Genomic DNA, 18666 nt, shown 5'->3' with positions numbered 1-18666 from the left:
ATAGAAATTTTTGGGTATATACGTTTTCGACCCCTCGGTCGGAAATCTCAAGCTTCGCCACTGTGTACAGGTGTTGTGTGACCAACATGAATTCTCCTAATGGTACTTTTGTGTCATGGTGGATGTAATCTATATGATTAGGAGAATGAACTTAGAAGAATGACAAAGATTTGAAAGTAACTATGGACCACACTTTGTTTATTTGCATATCTAATTGATAATTGTAAGTTGGATAGAGTATATGATGGTTTTGTTTTTTTACTTCTTATTAGAGACCGTTTCTACAACTTACAAAATTCTAAATACGAAAACCGAGGTTTGACAAAATTTCGGCGAATGAACACTAGATTCAACGAAAAACATAAAAACAACATATCAGGTTGGAAGTTGGGTTTGATTTGTCTTCTTTTCAAGGTCATGATCCATAGGCGGTATTATCAAACTAAAAGTGTATCCATTAGAAAGCAGTTAGAACATATTTATATATCCGATCGATGGTGATGGTGTATGAGGGTTGTGGTAGTTGGACTGTGTGGCCTTCTATCGATGTTGTTTGCAACAAACGAGTTATCCAAATCAAACGTATTATGGTGTTGTTGTGAGAGAGTCAGCGATACAAAGTGTCCGAGCAAATTCAAGAGACTTATTACCAAGAAACTTGATAAAACAAGATACAATATTATGGATTATTGATAAAAGTATAAACACTATACACTTTGGAAGCCCATATACCATCTTTATACTACAAAATAAATATTTTAAAACTATGATTTTTTAATATTTATCTAGTACACACATACATTTTTTTCCTTGACAAAAACCAAACTAAAGAATTCTTAGGCATTTAAAACTTTATTTAATACATGTAAGCATATTAGAGGTATAATTATAACAAAATTACAAATTTGGGAGGTAGGGCCTTCGGCTTCTTGCTTCGTTTATCTGTCTTAATTCAAGTTGTAATAAAAAATACCTATTAAACAATATCCATTTGCCCATCTTCACACATTTAACTTCATTTACAAAATGAATGAGTATCATCCAATCCTCATAATTGCAATCAATTACTTCACATCCCACTAATCAGTGGCGGATCTCCCACTAAAATTAGCACTACGGCCGAAAAGCTTGCCAGGGCCGAACATAGTATATATACAAAATTTCGATCGAAATGTGGAAAATTAGCACTACGGCCGAAAAACTTGTCAGGGCCGTGGCCCTGCCACGGCTCTACTAAGATCCGCCGTTGCCACTAATGGTATTGAACTTGTACCCAAATTTACGCGTGTTAGATCTTGTGGGCGTTAATCATGTTGAGTTGGCGGGTTAAATTGTTCAACCTCGGCATAATCCATATTTTTATTTGTGTCAAAAACATCGATCAAATCTTACGTGTACACACCTAAAATCATGAAACCCGATCACAACATGTTTAGCCCAATTATCTAAACGCGTTTAAGGGTTGATAGATAGTAATCAAGATGTAAATTTTCTAATCGGATTGGTGGGTTGCTAAAACGAGTTACTCTTTAATTAAACAAGTCAATCCTAACACAACATATTTATTAAGCAGGTCAGATATGACAACCCAAAACTTAATAATTCAGGTGTTATCTTTCGGGTCGTGACGGAAATTGCAACCGCTCTTTGATCCTACATATAGTTATAATTTGGTTAGTCCGTCAAATCAACTATACAAGTTAGCTTATGAAGTCGTACGGTATAAACTTCTTTTGATTCTTCCCTTTTGAAATTCACATTACTATTATCATAATTTATTTGCTATTAAGGAAAAGGTTATTGCTTTCAGTAATGAAAAGGTTATTGTTTTTAATTATGTCTCATGATTATTAAAAAAAATATAGTTGAATTTGGTGTTATCAAAATCATTTTAGTAAAATTAAATAGACATTTTTTTTACAATGATTAGATTGAAACACGACTTCATTCTTTTCTTTTTTGAACGCTAAAAAAATCTTACGTGTAAACCCACCCTGTCCGGGGCTATGTCTAAGGTCGTCTCCTCGACTGCCATGAGACCATGCCCTCTAATGCGCGGGAACCGGATGGAATCCGTAAACCCTCGCCCCCCGTCAGATTCGAACCCTGGATTAAAATCCTGATTCGTCCCTTCACTCAGATGTCCTTCGAAAATGGTCCAAACGGGAATTAAACCTACGTCTCTACTAAGGAGAACAAGCCTTTTGACCACGAGACAAACATCAAGGCACACGTCTTCATTCCTGAATTTTCAAATCTTCATGTTTGTTCTTGTTTTCTGTTTAAGTTATCCAACTGATTTCCTATTGAGTATCATCGGAATATTTTAATCTAATACGTTATACGATTTGAAAGGTTACTTGATTATCACTGAATTTTATATTTGTCATAAATTCAAAAATTAAAAGTCAAACCTTCTCTCCCAGAATCAACTTGGGGTTGATTGAAATCTTGTTTTCCTAGTTGTATAAAAATATAAGTTTATTTGAGGTATTTAACCTTTATATTATTAAGTTTTATTTAAATAAATGTTTTCAACGAAGCAAACATGTTACATTTCTAGCGGTGTTAGGTTAAAGTCGTGATAATTTTATTGTCTTTTCTTGGAACTTTAGTTTTTTTTTTATAATATATTATCGTTTAACATTTTTTTATCATTTTATCATTTCGTCTTTCTCTCTAAATATTAAAATCCTCCTTTCTAAAACCCGCAACCATCATCAATGGCTTCCTCCACATCTATAGGGTTGAGTCGTTTTTTCATCACTTTCACCGACTTTAAACAAACAAACGTAGCAAGTAAATAGTTGAAGGAAAGAAAGAATGAAAGATGAAATCACGTGTATACTATGAGTGGATCTTATTAAGTTAACGTATGTTTACACCCGTACTTTGACAAAAAGTTTTTATACAATATATTAACATTCTTCTAGATTCATATAGATCGTCATTAACATGTCTCACCAACTAGATATTTGTCTCCTTAATTCAATATACTTTTATCAACTCATTTACTGTCTGATGAACGTATTACAAACACATTCGTTATACTATCAAATAAAAAAAAAAATTAGTGTACAAACACATTCGTTATACTATCAAATAAAAAAAAAAAATCTAGTGTGCGTGAAGAAAGTAAATAAAAAAAGCCAAGACCATTTATGAAGACAAAGAGATGAGGCAAACCAACTTCATAATAATAAAATGAAAGTTGTGTTCATGAAGGGTTAAAAATGATTAGTTACATTTGATCTTTATATAGTTTTGATTACATTTTAGAGTAAATTACAAAAATCGTCCTTTATGTATTTCACTTATTACAAATTGTGTCCTTTGTCTTCAATAATTTCAGAAAACGTACTCAATGCTTGCAAACCCTTGCATGTTATGTCCTTTAGCCCTAACTCAGTTAATTTTTATGGTTAAATCTGACCAAATGGACCCCACATGACGGTATTTTTGTGGTTAAATCTGGCGAAATGGACCCCACATGAGAGTAAAATGACCAAAATACTCTCATGTGGGGTCCATTTGGTCAGATTTAACCACAAAAAATTAACTGAGTTAGGGCTAAAGGACATAACTTGCAAGGGTTTGCAAACATCGAGTATGTTTTCTGTAATTATTGAAGATAAAGGTCACAGTTTGCAATAAGTGACATACATAAAGGACGAATTTTGTAATTTACTCTAGATTTTATCTATTTTTTTTCAAAACAGTCGTTTTATAACAACGATAGTTCCTGCAACTCAATCAAAGCTTTTGCTATCATAACATTTCCGCCACACCTCTTGTTATTCTGTTGTGACCTTAGACTCGTTGTTTGCTACAACAATATTTTCTTATTGTGTAAGCTGTTATGGTTTTGTTTTGCAAGATTGTGCTTATATAGACTGATTTGACTACTAGGGACTATTAGATTATAGAATATTATAAGATTTATTATAGTTTTTTATTATAATTTTTGCAAAATTATTCTTCATATAATCTTATTAATGGTTTTCTTTTTTTCTTTCTTTTTAATCTCATTACGTAAAATTAAATATGGTAACGTGGACGGTTTTTCATTTATTGTCGTGTTTAAGATTTCAAACCAAAACGTCACAAAAAGCTAGTTATTATCATATCTCTTTTCCTTGACTATTTCGAAATATACATGTAAAGTTTTATTTCGATCAACTTCTTTGACCCTAAATATAACAAAGTTTAAATTAGTAAAAAAATTATCTAATGTGTTAGTTGGTCTACTCAGAATGCTTTTTGATATTTATTTATAATTCTAATAGTTTAGTACACTCTTAATTAAAAAAAGATTATTTCATGTATATATCTAATATCCTTGAAATTTGGATAATACTATATTTATTATATGAGTAATACAAAAATATATTAATTACAATTTTTTTGATACATACTGATCTATCTTCTATACTATATAATAAAAGGACACATGTCATTCATTGAAAACATCTATTTTTATAGATAATTAATATCAATTAAAAAATAATTATAAAATTAAATTTCATATAAATTTAAACAATTTGTATAGAAGATAATTTAATATCTTATAAAATTTATAACTCTGTTATGGTTTCTTTCTTACCTTAAAATTTATCAAATTTTATCTTTATCCATTCTTAGTCCTTAAGTTCAGGAAATGCAATTTTTAACCACTTAACTTTTTATGAACTTTGTAAATGCCACTTTGACCCCTTCAAGAGTTTTTGCCTAGACGATATAAATTCGAGTTAGTCGGGTCATGTATAATACGTTATGATTGTACGATATAAATTCGATCTACGTTACGTTTTGATCCAATCGCAATGCAACTATAGGATATATTGAGTTCAATCGGATACGTCAAAACGTGAGTTTTCATATGGTTAACACATCAAATATCGCTTGGACTACTCCCTTCGATATAAATTAATATAATGTAAATGATTTTTTAATTTTATTAAACTAAAGTAGTTAAGAATAGAATCTATTTCAAAAATGTTTATAAGGGGTAAACAAAAATATTAATCAATGTTTATTGGTTCTATACTTTTATTTCCGTGTTTAATTCTCAACTCAAATACGGTAATCGCTATGTTTACGTGACATTTATAAGAACCATCATCGCAATCACCTCATCCATCGTATATCAAGTATATCCGTTAGTTTTTTTTAAAGATATTACTTCACAAAATTACATTTATACAACTTGTGTAATATACGGGGTTTTTAAAAAATATAACTTTTTTATAATGTAGTATATAAAATTAGATTTTTTCAATCCATATAATATATAGGGTTTATAAAGATATAACTTTTTATTGTTTGGTATATAAAATTACATGTGCTCAACCTGTATAACACATGATGTTCTAAAAAATGTAACTTTTTTCATTATTTGATATATAAAATTAAATTTACTCAACCCGTACAAAGATATAACTTTTTTTATTATTTAATATGGAAAATTACATTTATTCAACCCGTGTAATACACGGGGTTCTAACCTAGTATTTTATAATCAAAATCAAAATACAAAACGAGCTTGAGAGCATCAACACTATATTTTTTATATTAATACAGTTTAAACTCTTATAACCTACCATTATTCGTTATATAAAAAATGAAGTATTTATGCATAAATATATTTGATGTTAAGACTTTTTACAAGACAAATATGATATTATTCCAAGTCTTTGCTAGGAGATAAATTTATTTTTTTGGTATATTTACAGGAATGACACATGTGGTGCAATTATTACTAAAAAGTCTCCCATTTCTTCCTCCATAATCTCATTTATGTTTTTTTTTTCAATCTTCATTATTGTGTTGATGACTTAAATTTAAAAATCAAAACTGAAATTCGAATGATCGATTTCTTCACGACATCAACCTGACCATCTCTTCACGCATTAGAACCATAGAAAATAACTTCTAACTGTGTTCCTGAGATTAATAAACGAAAGAAGAGAAATGTAAGGAGAGAAAAGAAGGAAGGGAAAGCGAATTAAGGAGAGTAAAGAAAGAGAAAGAAAATAATAGTTTAAATTCGTGTTTTTAAACTTGAAGGAAAGGAAAAAAAATCGTGTTCTTTCTCTCCAAATCCTTCCGTTTCATAAGGAAAGATAGGAAGGAAAATTATTAAGAATTTTCATTTCTTTTCTTTCCATTTCCTTCCTTTAAAAAACCCGGGAACATAATTTTTTTAATTTCCTTCCATTTCCCTCCATTTAAAAACTCGGGAACACAAATCATTTCCACTTTCCTTTCATTTCTTTCTTTAAAGAAGACTCACGAACATAACGTAATTCGTTCGCATATCAGATTCTACACCTACACGACCATAAAAAAACCGATTTTACTTAAATACGTTAACTTGAGATCTCACTTTATTAAAACTCCAAATCATCATAACCGTATAACTTACTCTTTATTACAATACAAAACAAGATATTATTATTATTATTATCATATACTATTCAATTATGTTCCAATGTTCCAAACCACAACAAGAAAACTTAGCAGCCTCAAATGTTGAGGAAAGTTCAAGGAAACATGAAATCATATATCATTGTCAAACATTCAAACCCTTGACCCACACTTCACAACAAACCCTATAAAACCCACAACACCCCATTTTGACCCATCCAAACTACACCACCATGAACCACCGTCCATTCACCTTCCCGGAGACCACCTCCACCGTGGTCCCCTCCCCCACCACCTTCTTCTCCCCTAACCTCCTCTCATCCCCCCTCCCCACCAACTCATTCTTCCAAAACTTCACCCTCAAAACCGGCAACCAACCCGAATACATCCACCCATATCTCATCAAATCATCCCTCTCATCCCTATCCATCTCATACCCATCTTTATTCTCCAACCCCTCTTTCACATACCAAATCTTCAACCCGGATCTCACCATATCCGTTTCCAACAACCCTGACCCGACCCGACCCCACGTCATATCCTCCTTCAATGACCTCAGCCTTACCTTAGACATTCAACCCAACCTAAGATTCTTCCTTGTCAGAGGCTCCCCCTTTATCACATGCCAAATCTTACAACCCCTCCAACTTTCAATCTCAACCGTCCATGCTATTCTTGATCTTGCCCCAAATAGCTCCAAGACCCGGTTCAAGATCCGGTTAAATAACGGTCAAACTTGGGTTTTGTACTCTTCTTCACCCATCAATCTGACCCATAATGTTTCCAAGATTGAATCTTTAGAGTTCTCCGGTGTGATCCGGATCGCAGTGCTACCAAATTCTGATTCGGGTTCGGATTTCGAAACAATTCTTGATCGGTTCAGTTCTTGTTATCCGGTTTCGGGTCGGGTCGAGTTTACCGGACCCTTTAGTGTGGAATACAAATGGGAAAAGAAAGGGTGGGGGGATTTATTAATGCTAGCAAACCCTTTGCATATTCGATTAATCGATAACTGTAACGGTTCGGTTTCGGTTTTGAATAATGTTAAGTACACAAGTCTTGATGGGGAACTTGTGGGTGTGGTTGGGGATTCATGGGTTTTAAAACCCGACCCGGTTTCTATCACTTGGCATTCTATTAAAGGGGTTAGAAATGAAGGATACTCTGAAATTGTGGAGGCATTGGTTAAGGATGTTTCGGGTTTGGATTCGAGTGCGATAGAGACGACTTCGTCGTATTTTTATGGGAAATTGGTGGCTAGAGCGGCTCGGTTCGCGTTGATCGCTGAAGAGATTGGGTATCTTGAGGTGATCCCGAAAGTTAGAAAGTATTTGAAGGAAACCATTGAGCCATGGTTGGATGGAACCTTTGGGAGTAATGGGTTTTTGTATGATAGAGTGTGGGGTGGGCTTGTAACTAAACAAGGGGCTACCGATACAGGTTAGTGGTGTGTACGGGTCGGTTTTGGGCTCAAACTCTGTTTCGGTTTTTTAGGTTTTCCTATGATGGGTTTTTTTGAAACTTTCAATACTGATATTTTCGGTAGGTTCGGTATTGGTTGGTACCGAGCTCATCCCTAAACTGAACTAAGAACCCATACATTCGGTTTTTGGGTTTTTAAAAACCGTTTTGTTTTGTTTTGTTTTGTTTTTTTTTTTTTTGTTTTTTTTTTGTTTTTTTGTTTTTTTTTTTTTTACATGATAGGCTTGGGTTGGCTTTCGGTTTTATAATTTGAGCTTGAAATTTACGGGCCGAAAGAAATGGTCTAAAATAATGAATCTGAACCAAACTTTGTGTCTTAAATCTTTTTACTAAATAACTAATTGATTATTATTACGTATTTGGGCCTAGTAGTTACATATTTGGGCCTAATAGTTTTTGGGCTAAAATAATGAATTTTAACCTTAACATCGTGTCTAATTTTCTTAACTAAATAATTTATTGATTATTACACGTTTGGCCTAATATTTTTGAGCTACATCATCTGTTAAAACGGGTTCGGTTGCGCGGTTTCGGTTTTTCAGGGATGGGTACAGGCATAACCGAAATCGAAACCGAACCCGAAAAACAGACTTGAAAAAAGTCATGAAACCGGACCATCAGATTTCTGTTGGGTTCAGTTATTTCGGTTACTGGTCTGTTATTTCAGTTTCGTGCTAACCACTACTACAGGTGCAGATTTTGGTTTCGGCATATACAACGACCACCATTTCCACATCGGTTACTTTCTCTACGGAATCGCGGTTCTTGCAAAGATAGATCCCATTTGGGGATTAAAGTATAGACCTCAAGCATACTCATTAATGGCGGATTTCATGACACTGGGTAAAGGTCCAAACGCGAAGTATACGCGTTTAAGATGCTTTGATCTATGGAAGCTACACTCATGGGCATCAGGCTTAACCGAATTCACCGACGGAAGAAACCAAGAAAGCACAAGCGAAGCAGTAAACGCGTATTACTCCGCCGCATTAATGGGCCTCGCGTATGGAGACGCCCATTTAGTCGCACTCGGATCACTCCTCACATCCATGGAGATCCACGCCTCTCAAACATGGTGGCATGTGAAAGAAACCGACACAATCTACGCTGCGGACTTCACACGTGAAAACCGAGTGGTGGGAGTTCTTTGGGCCAACAAAAGAGACAGTGGGCTATGGTTTGCTCCGGCTGAGTGGAAGGAATGTAGGCTCGGGATCCAAGTGCTGCCGTTGTTGCCGATAACCGAACCGTTGTTTTCGGATGCGGAGTTTGCGAGGCAGCTTGTGGAGTGGACATTGCCTGCTTTGGAAAGAGAGGGTGTTGGTGAAGGGTGGAAAGGGTTTGTGTATGCATTGCAAGGGGTTTATGATAAAGATGTTGCACTTGAAAAGATTAGGGGGTTGAATGGATATGATGATGGGAATTCATTAAGTAATTTGTTGTGGTGGATTTTTAGTAGGGGTGGTTGTGAAGAGGGGACCAGTGGACATTGTTGGTTTGGTCACTATTGTCACTAAAAGTTGTTACAGTCGGTTATTTGCTACAGTTGTTATATATATACCAGTTCAGATTTGAAATTTGTGTTGTTTGATTTAATAAATAAATTTTTGAGAGAGTTAATTACTGTTTTCGTCCCTGTGGTTTGTCAAAAATCACTATTTCAGTCCATTAGTTTAAAAATTGCGATTTTAGTCCCTGTGGTTTCACTTTCGTAACTATTTCAGTCTCTGTGGTTTCACTTTCGTAACTATTTCTATCCATTTATTCTGTAAGTACAGGGACTGAAATGGTTACGAGGTGGACTGAAATGGTTACGAAAGTGAAACCACAGGGACTGAAATCGTAATTTTTAAACTAATGGACTGAAATAGTGATTTTTGACAAACCATAAGGACGAAAACAGTAATTAACTCTTTTTGAGACTATAAAAGCAAGGAATCAATTGTCAGGTTTTAAATCTTTCACGCTAAGCAAGTGATGACCCAATTTTAGCTGGATATCTGAAGTCTTAACTAACATCAACTAACATGATGTGTAAATATTATATTATATTTTGACACCTTGACTCCTTTTCATCCATATTAGCGGTTACGTCTATGGAAATGTTTCCTTGTGGTATGCGCATATAATGTATATGTGCGGATCATCGGGAGTCAAAAGTGAAAGTGTACTAGTTTTAATGTTATTTTACTAATTTCGTGAAAATAACGTTAAAAGCTGAGGACGGCTAATCATGCATCATGTGGTGGTGTTGATAGCTGAAAGATAAAATGGTACATGCACTAATCGGTCTTTGTCCCGATTGCTGAGTGTTATGTGTCTTATGTCCAAGGCTTGATGCAAAACTACTATCGAGTCGGGGGTCTCACTGGAAGCAGCCTCTCTATTCCTACGGGGTAGAGGTAAGGTTGTCTACATCTTGATGATGATGATGGGAAATTTCATCTTTCATATCTTAAACCATTTTTCAACCTTTTGGGTTGTACATTAATTTTATTTGGTTCTAAATCACACACGGGTTATTGATACATCTTAGCAAGCCACATCATGACACCACCGCCTAGCGAGATTGTGGTGGTCACTCAACCATCTCAGTCGACCCGAAGGCACTCCCACCCCTTTGGAAAAAAAAATTGTTTTGGATGAATGGTTGTCTAACATTTTATGTTTTGAATGATTTATTTGTAACTTTTGAATTTGGATGATTAATGTTTAAAGCTCTCCTAGAAAAACGATACGAGTGATCTAATTAGAATACTTTTAAAACTTCTTTACTATTTTGTGACATTTTCCCTAATTTTTTTCTTTAAAACTTTATAGTTTGATTACCAGTGAACATAGTATAGTTTCAAAACATTGAAATTGTAATTACCCAAAATTTTATCTAAATGTTTTTATATATGTTGTAAATACAAACATATTTGAGTTTTATTAGGTTATGCTTATAAAAGAAAATAAGTTTTGAATAGTTATTGTTTAAATAATCATAGTTTTTAGAGAATTTTGTTTATATAAACAGTGATTTTTAACTAAATAATAACTAGAAGATATTAATCAGAAATTTTTACATGAACCCCGACAATATGAACTTGAATTTGTGAGTTATTCAAAACCTGAACATGGTTTTATCTATGTGTTGATACAAACACAAACCTTTTAACATGTTTTTTTTTTTCATTTGCAAGTTATTATCCAAAATATAAATTCACGCAAAAGCATAAACTTATATAAAATCAGTGTCTAAAGTAGGGGTGTTCAAAACCGGATATCCGAAATATCCGAAAATTTTGAAAATCACTATCCGAATCCGAATCCGAAAAATTCGGATATCCGAGTTTCGGATATCCGAAATTTCGGATATCCGATTTTTCGGGTATTTCGGATTCGGATATCGGATATTTCGGATCGGATTTTCGGATACGGATAGTTTTGAACACCCCTAGTCTAAAGTATATAACACGCAGTCTATTTGTTTTTTACTTTTAAAGTTCGACAAAAAAAATATGCACACCTACTTTAAAGTCTGATGTAATATATCTTTTAAAAACAAACACATTACCCACAAACCCGTCTATTTAACTCAAAACCAAGCCCTTTTAACTAAACATGTTTATAAGAACGACTTAAACTTTCACCAATCTAAGTATATATCATCGTAATTGTTTTTTCGGAAATTTCATATTAGAATCGTGTTGTAACACCATACGACTCCTTTTGTTTTTTTACGGAAAACGAATCATTCAAATGGGCTACTGGTAAAATTCACCACATCGAGATACACTCGCCTCCGAACCAGGGAAAATCCTCTCCTAGGGCCAAAGCCCTTGAACACTCGCCCAAAGTCACGACAGTGCGGTGAGATAAAATCCGTCCAGTTCAATAATCGAACTTGCGATCGCCGCCTACTCTCCTAGTCTCCCAACATCACCAAGTGTCGCGTCTCGTTTTGTTTTAACCGTAAAAACATAGAACAGAATAATGCAAAAACATAGAATAGAATAATGGGTCAAATAATAAAAAAGGTATGAAAAGGTTATCCCTGACTCTGTCTTCACTCGGTCGCATAATCGTGGTTGCAATCAAAGCAAACAACCACATGTCAGACCTCTAATATGCGCTTCATCATGTCTACATTTGACTTCCCTTCTACGATCACCCTCTTTCTCTCGATCAACATTCTCAGAACTTGTCCAACCCTACCATAGGTCTTACTTCATTTTGTGCTGCATTTGCATTTCAATTTCAATTTCAATCTGAATTTGGTGGTTCCAATACTTGTTGGAACTCTGGGTTTGAGTCAACTTAGAGTTTGTGTTAGTGTAATTCTCGAATTCTTGACTTTTTTTTTACATCATAGTTTGCCCACCAGGTGTTTGTTGAAATGTTTGGACTTCAATTTAGGGATTTTTGAGGTGTTTCATGTGGAGATCTTGAATTTCTGTGCTGGGTTTTTGTTGAAATGTTGGGAATTTAGGTTACTGATTGATAAATCATTAATTTGGTTGGTTTTAAAATCTTGACATTCTAGGGTTCTTGAGGTTTGACTGTTTAAGAATCGGTATTTTCTGCTATATTTTGATGTTAATGATGAGAAGTTGAGTGAAATTTAGTTGAATGTTGTTGAAATGACTTCAACATCACCTTCTCCTAGCTCTTCACCCTCATCAATCCCTCCTGTTTCTTCGTCTTCGAACTCTACGCTTATTCCGCCTGCGTCTCAGCCCGATCCAGCTACGGTAACTCCACCGCCCCCTGCTACACCTGCAACTTCCGCTCCCCCTCTTCAATTGCCGCCACTACCAGTTGCCAATCCACCACCACCACCAGACACATCACCACCACCACCACCACCACTGGATACATCACCACCTGCAGCACCAGCACCGGCATCACCTGCAACCACCCCACCATCACCGCCTCCTGTCACCGCCACTCCCCCTCTCCCGGATGCTCCGGTTTTGTCTTCACCGCCACCGCCAGACACAACCGCTTCTCCACCATCTCCAACCGGACCGGACCCAACACCTTCCACACCATCTCCGCCACTTTCTCCTTCCCCACCGCCTCCCGAGACCATTCCATCACCGCCAGCCCCCACCTCCCCCCCTCCACCCCACGCAAACCCACCCGAAAACCCTCCACCAAATCAGGACCGAACACCCCCTTCAAACGCCTCCATCACCCCACCAGTTTCAACAACATCATCACCGCCTTTGCCAACCTACAATTCATCGACCTCCGGAACCCCTGACGTTCAATTACCAACCTCACGCACAACCGATACTCACACAACCGGTAGACAAAATGATACATCTGGCGGATCGAAAACAGGAGGTGTCGTGGCAATCAGTCTTGCTGTCGGGTTTGTCGCGCTCTCTCTCTTCTTGATGGCTGTGTGGTTCAAACGAAGACAAAAACGACGAGATCGTCGCCCTAATGTTAACTACATTATGCCTTCACCGTCTGCTTCTTCCCAAAAATCAGGTAATCTACTCAGTGGCGGACCCAAAAATTATTTGCTGGGGGTGCGGATGAGGTGTTCAACCGTATTTTTAAGGGGTGCGGTCGGGTTTTTTTTGCCTAAAATATACACTAATTTTTTTTTTCAGGGGGTGCGGTCGCCCACCCTGACCAAAGGGTAGGTCCGCCCCTGAATCTACTATACCACGTCTTTATTACTATGCAGTTAATGCGGTACAAAATCGGTAATATATCGGTCAATATCGCCAATAATATCAGTACTGATATTTTACATGGGGACCGATAACCGATGTATCACTGATATTAACTGCATAGCTTTATTATCACACAACCGCATTTTTATATTTAGCATGTCTATATTTCGGGTAGTTGGTTACTAAATTTCTTAACTTGTATGTTATCTACAGACTCCCATTTTCTGAAGTTCCAACCGTCAACTCACCCGTTAGTCGGGAACCCGTCATTGACTAACTCCGTGTACTCACCAGACCACGGGGGTGTAGGAAACTCGAGGGCGTGGTTCACGTACGAAGAGTTAGCCGAGGCTACAGACGGGTTTTCAGGAAGCAATCTGTTAGGTGAAGGTGGGTTCGGGTGTGTTTACAAGGGTTTATTACCAGACGGGCGAGAAGTTGCCGTTAAACAACTGAAAATCGGTGGCGGACAAGGAGAACGCGAGTTCAGGGCTGAAGTTGAGATTATTGGTCGAGTTCATCATCGTCATTTGGTTTCTCTTGTTGGTTATTGTATATCTGACCATCAAAGGTTGCTTGTTTATCAATATGTCCCGAATAATACCCTTCATTACCATCTTCACGGTAAGTTTTGAGATCATGTAGTCCATTTGTGAATTGTGATAATATAGTAAAATGCCATTTATCGTCCCTGAGGTTTGGCCACTTTTGTGGCTTTTGTCCAAAGGTTTGTTTTTTCGCATCTGGATCCAAAAGGTTTAAAATCTTGCCATTTTCATCCGACTTGTTAACTCCATCCATTTTTAACGTCAAGTCAGGGGTATTTCTGTCATTTAATCTTGCCATAACGTCAAGTCAGGGGTATTTCTGTCATTTAATCTTGCCATTTTGATATAAATAAACAAAACAAATAGCTAAAATGACGAAAATACCCCTGACTTAACGTTAACAAATGGATGGAATTAACAAATCGGATGAAAATGGCAAGATTTCAAACCTTTTGGATCCAGATACGGAAAAAACAAACCTTTGGACGAAAGTCGCACAAATGGCCAAACCTTAGGGACAAATATGGCATTTTACTCGTGATAATATGTTGTCCAAGTTTTATTGTAATTTTAACCTCTTTGTAGGTGAAGGCAGACCGGTTATGGACTGGGCAACGCGAATTAGAGTTGCGGCTGGTGCAGCTCGTGGTTTAGCTTACTTGCATGAAGATTGTAAGTTCATATTGTCGAATTTATCATTTCCTTTATTTTTTAATTTGGTAATTTTCGATGCTTATATTGTGTATTAGGTCATCCGCGAATCATTCACAGGGACATTAAGTCATCGAACATTCTATTGGATGACAACTTTGACGCCCAGGTATCTTACACTTTTCACCATGATTTAGCAGTTGTATTTAGCAGTCATCGAACAACGTGGGATGGTTAGTAAAGTCGATAACTGCTTTTTAAAAGTGATATTATTCTAATCGGCAGGTGGCAGATTTTGGGCTTGCAAAGATAGCAATTGATTCGAATACACATGTCACAACTCGTGTCATGGGAACGTTTGGGTAAGTTACTTCTTTCAAATAGTTGAAAAATGCCATTTCTTGCACTAATGTCTCTTTTTGTTTTATTTCTTTTAAAAAAATTGGAATTTTGTAAATATATTTTTTAAATTACAAGTTTTGTACTTTATCTTTATACCATTATTATTAGGAAAAATTACAAGTTTTGTACTTTATCTTTATACCACTTTTCAGGCGGTGTCCTTTTTAACGAATGTTGACAGGCGGTGTCCTTTACTAGGTATTTTGTTGCAAGTTTAGTCCTTTAGACCCAACTCAGTTAAAAAACTTTGTTAATTGTTGACAGGCAGTGTCCTTTACTAGGTATTTTGTTGCAAGTTTAGTCCTTTACCTAGGTATTTTGTTGCAAGTTTACTCCTTTACACCCAACAATTAACAGGGTTTTTTAACCGGGTTGGGTGTAAAGGACTAAACTTGCAACAAAATACCTAGTAAAGGACACCGCCTGTCAACATTCGTTAAAAAGGACACTGCCTGAAAAGTGGTATAAAGATAAAGGACAAAACTTGTAATTTTTCGTTGTTATTATTATTATTATTATTTTGTGTTTTGGTTAAGATACTTGCTCTTTATGTTTTGATGAACATGAAAAAGATGAAGTTTCTTGGGTTAAGGAATTAGGATGATTGAAGATGGACATTTTTAGGAGTAAAGTGCCATTTTCATCCCTGAGGTTTGGCCAGTTTCGCGACTTTTGTCCAAAGGTTTGTTTTTTCCGCATTTGGATCGAAAAGGTTTGAAATCTTGCCATTTTCATTCGGCTCATTAACTCCATCCAATTTTCTCCGTTATGTCAAGTCAGGGGTATTTCTGCCTTTTTGCCTAACTTAAAGGGCAAATTCGGTCTTTTTCACTTTAAGTAAAAAGACCCAATACATCTGAAAATGACTGAATTGCCCTTTGAGGCAACAAAAAAGATGGAAATACCCCTGACTTAATGGAGAAAAATGGATGCGTTTAACAAGCCGGATGGAAATAGCAAGACTTCAAGCCTTTTGGATCCGGATCCGGAAAAACAAACCTTTGGACGAAAGTCGCAAAGCTGGCCAAACCTCAGGGACGAAAATGACATTTTACTCTATTTTCAGGTTAGAAAAATATAAATTGCACTAGGTGGCTTGTCAAATGCTCATTTTTAATTACAACTGTGTGCATGTTATGTTATCCGTCCATCTAATCAATCTATACATATTACAAAAACGACTTTTTTTGATCCACTCAGATATTTGGCTCCAGAGTATGCTTCAAGTGGGAAGTTGACCGAAAAGTCAGACGTTTACTCATTCGGGGTAGTGCTCTTAGAGCTCATCACCGGTCGTAAGCCAGTGGATGCATCTCGACCCCTAGGCGATGTGAGCCTCGTTGAATGGGTAGGTTTATTATAAACTAATCAGAATTACAAACGATTTCTTAAAACTTATATTCATCGTACCTTTTCATAACGTACTTTAGGCCCGACCTCTGATCAACCGTGCGCTTGAAACCGACGATTTTGAAGAATTGGTAGACCCGAGGCTGGGAAAGAACTATGTGCAGGTAGAAATGTTCCGGATGATTGAAGCAGCTGCAGCCTGCATACGCCACTTAGCCCCCAAACGACCTCGAATGAGCCAGGTAATGATCATTTCGCTATCATTTCATTGAGTATGAGCCCAAAAGTACTAAAAACTGACACGGTTGGTGCAGGTGGTTAGGGCGCTAGACTCGATCGTTGAGTTCACAACAGATTTATCAAACGGGATGAAACCAGGGCAGAGTGAAATAATCGACTCGAGAGAACAATCTGCACAAATTAGATTGTTTCAAAGGATGGCGTTCGGCAGTCAAGACTACAGTTCTGACTTTTTCAATAATTCTCAAACCAGTTGGAGGAGTTGAAGAAACATCGAATATGTTTTCCTAACGAATATTCCTAACGTGTAACGACATTGTTTTAACGGGCTGCTGGTATATAAGTATGATATGCGCTAGATTGTATGTTATAGGAGACGTGTCAGGGTCACGATCTGAGTTTGTTTTTGTGAGTTTTTACGCGGTCAGTGGCTGCTGTCTTGATGATTCTTTATGGGAGATCTTGTGCATAGTTTTGAATGTAAATTTTGCTATCAGTGTTCTAACAATGAACAATGTAAGAATCTTTTGTTAGGCTGCTCGGTATGGTTCCCGTCTCCACCCCGGCGCCGCCACGTCACCACCGTCCTCCCACGCCGCCCCCCCTCCGTCCCCCTCCGTCCCGTCCTCCCCGTCCGAGTTGTGCCGTTTGCGACGGACCAAACAGGTGGGCCTCCCCCCGGCGACGCCAGTCCTCCCACGCCGCCCCCTCCGTCTTCATCCCGTCGCCGGCTTCCCTCCGTCACCATACCCACCAGCCTTATAATTCTCTTTTAATTTGTGTATCTTGATCATATCCAAACAAATGTAATAAACTTGCATTTAATCAAACAACTCTAACTGTGAGCCCATTCATAAATATAATTATAAAATAATATGTTTAATAAGGTCAAATTTGTGCTAACTTGTTTGACTCGTTCAGATAAAATGAGTTAAAAGCGTCGTGTTAGGGTTACATGATTGTAAGTGTGTCCTGGTTAGGGTTGATGTCATTGATGCCGTTAAACAAACCCGAAAATTTGACATGAACCCGAACACAATCGAAACCCGAAAGTCGTGTTAGACATGTGAATCATAACACACCACAAATACTCGCAGGCTAACATGAACACGATCCATTTAACCTGAATTTTGTTTACTTTATTTTCGCATGCTAAAACTTTAAAAATTACAATTTTACAACAAAAACACGAATGTATATAAATCAATTACATTTTAGTTGTTAAATTTGATAGTCAAATTCTCTTACATGTTTTAAAAAACTTGTATAAAACACCCAACCAATTTAAAATATAACATAGTACACTTTAAAAACAAAATAAAAAATAATTGGGCTAAGCGATTAACCCGTGAACCCGGCAGGTTGACACGAACACGACATGTTTAACTAAATGGGTTCCCCAAATCAACCCAAAAATAATCCATGCCTGTTTACAACAAACCCAAACCCGCAAAATTTGTGTTCTCTTGTAGGGATGAGATTTTATACCAAAATACCGGTACCGTACCGATGCCGTATTGGTAATAGATTTTTCGAAATTCGGTATCGGTAAAAAACGGTATCGGTACCGGTATTTTTCAGTAAATACCGGTATTAAGATCAAATTTAATAATGACTTTATGTATTTTGCTATTATCTTAGATCCCACTATGAAGTTATATTTTCTTGAACATTGTTTTACAAAAACCAATATCAAATTTCTTTTGTTTGGTTATTTTTAATCAATTATGATGAGTTTTTAGACATGTTGGAATTTGGATTTTGAAAGTCGAACCCATGGATGTTTACATTCTTCTATATATTACTCTAGTTCAGTTAATAATGGATGGATGAGTTGCACATGAAATTTTTTTAGGTAAAACAATGGATGACACCAAAGCGGTATCAATGTA

At 36.3% G+C, this 18666-nt stretch overlaps 2 protein-coding genes across 2 annotated transcripts; both read left to right on the top strand.

Annotated features, from left to right (window-relative positions):
• Positions 1-6504: 6504 nt before the first annotated feature.
• LOC110868745 (probable endo-1,3(4)-beta-glucanase ARB_01444) lies at positions 6505-9528 on the top strand. The gene is made up of 2 exons (XM_022117994.2): positions 6505-7866; positions 8599-9528. Exons 1-2 carry the CDS (start codon positions 6660-6662, stop codon positions 9423-9425), a joined length of 2034 nt encoding a protein of 677 aa, XP_021973686.1. The 5' UTR covers positions 6505-6659; the 3' UTR covers positions 9426-9528.
• Positions 9529-11920: 2392 nt separating this feature from the next.
• Positions 11921-17259, top strand: LOC110868746 (proline-rich receptor-like protein kinase PERK8). The gene is made up of 8 exons (XM_022117995.2): positions 11921-13392; positions 13797-14207; positions 14717-14803; positions 14881-14951; positions 15068-15144; positions 16385-16532; positions 16615-16776; positions 16849-17259. The coding sequence occupies exons 1-8, from the start codon at positions 12534-12536 to the stop codon at positions 17038-17040; spliced, it is 2007 nt and encodes a 668-aa protein (XP_021973687.1). The 5' UTR covers positions 11921-12533; the 3' UTR covers positions 17041-17259.
• Positions 17260-18666: the final 1407 nt, after the last annotated feature.

Source organism: Helianthus annuus, chromosome 7 (assembly GCF_002127325.2).
Source record: "Helianthus annuus cultivar XRQ/B chromosome 7, HanXRQr2.0-SUNRISE, whole genome shotgun sequence".
In the NCBI taxonomy this organism is placed as follows: Eukaryota; Viridiplantae; Streptophyta; class Magnoliopsida; order Asterales; family Asteraceae; genus Helianthus; species Helianthus annuus.
This window is presented reverse-complemented; position numbering and strand designations above follow the sequence as displayed.

Coding starts and splice junctions, on each gene's coding strand:
- LOC110868746 (XM_022117995.2), top strand. CDS start 12,534: ATGACTTCAACATCACCTTCTCCTAGCTCTTCACCCTCATCAATCCCT. Junction 14,208..14,716: donor CCTTCATTACCATCTTCACG/GTAAGTTTTGAG, acceptor ACCTCTTTGTAG/GTGAAGGCAGACCGGTTATG. Junction 16,777..16,848: donor AACGACCTCGAATGAGCCAG/GTAATGATCATT, acceptor CGGTTGGTGCAG/GTGGTTAGGGCGCTAGACTC.
- LOC110868745 (XM_022117994.2), top strand. CDS start 6,660: ATGAACCACCGTCCATTCACCTTCCCGGAGACCACCTCCACCGTGGTC. Junction 7,867..8,598: donor ACAAGGGGCTACCGATACAG/GTTAGTGGTGTG, acceptor CCACTACTACAG/GTGCAGATTTTGGTTTCGGC.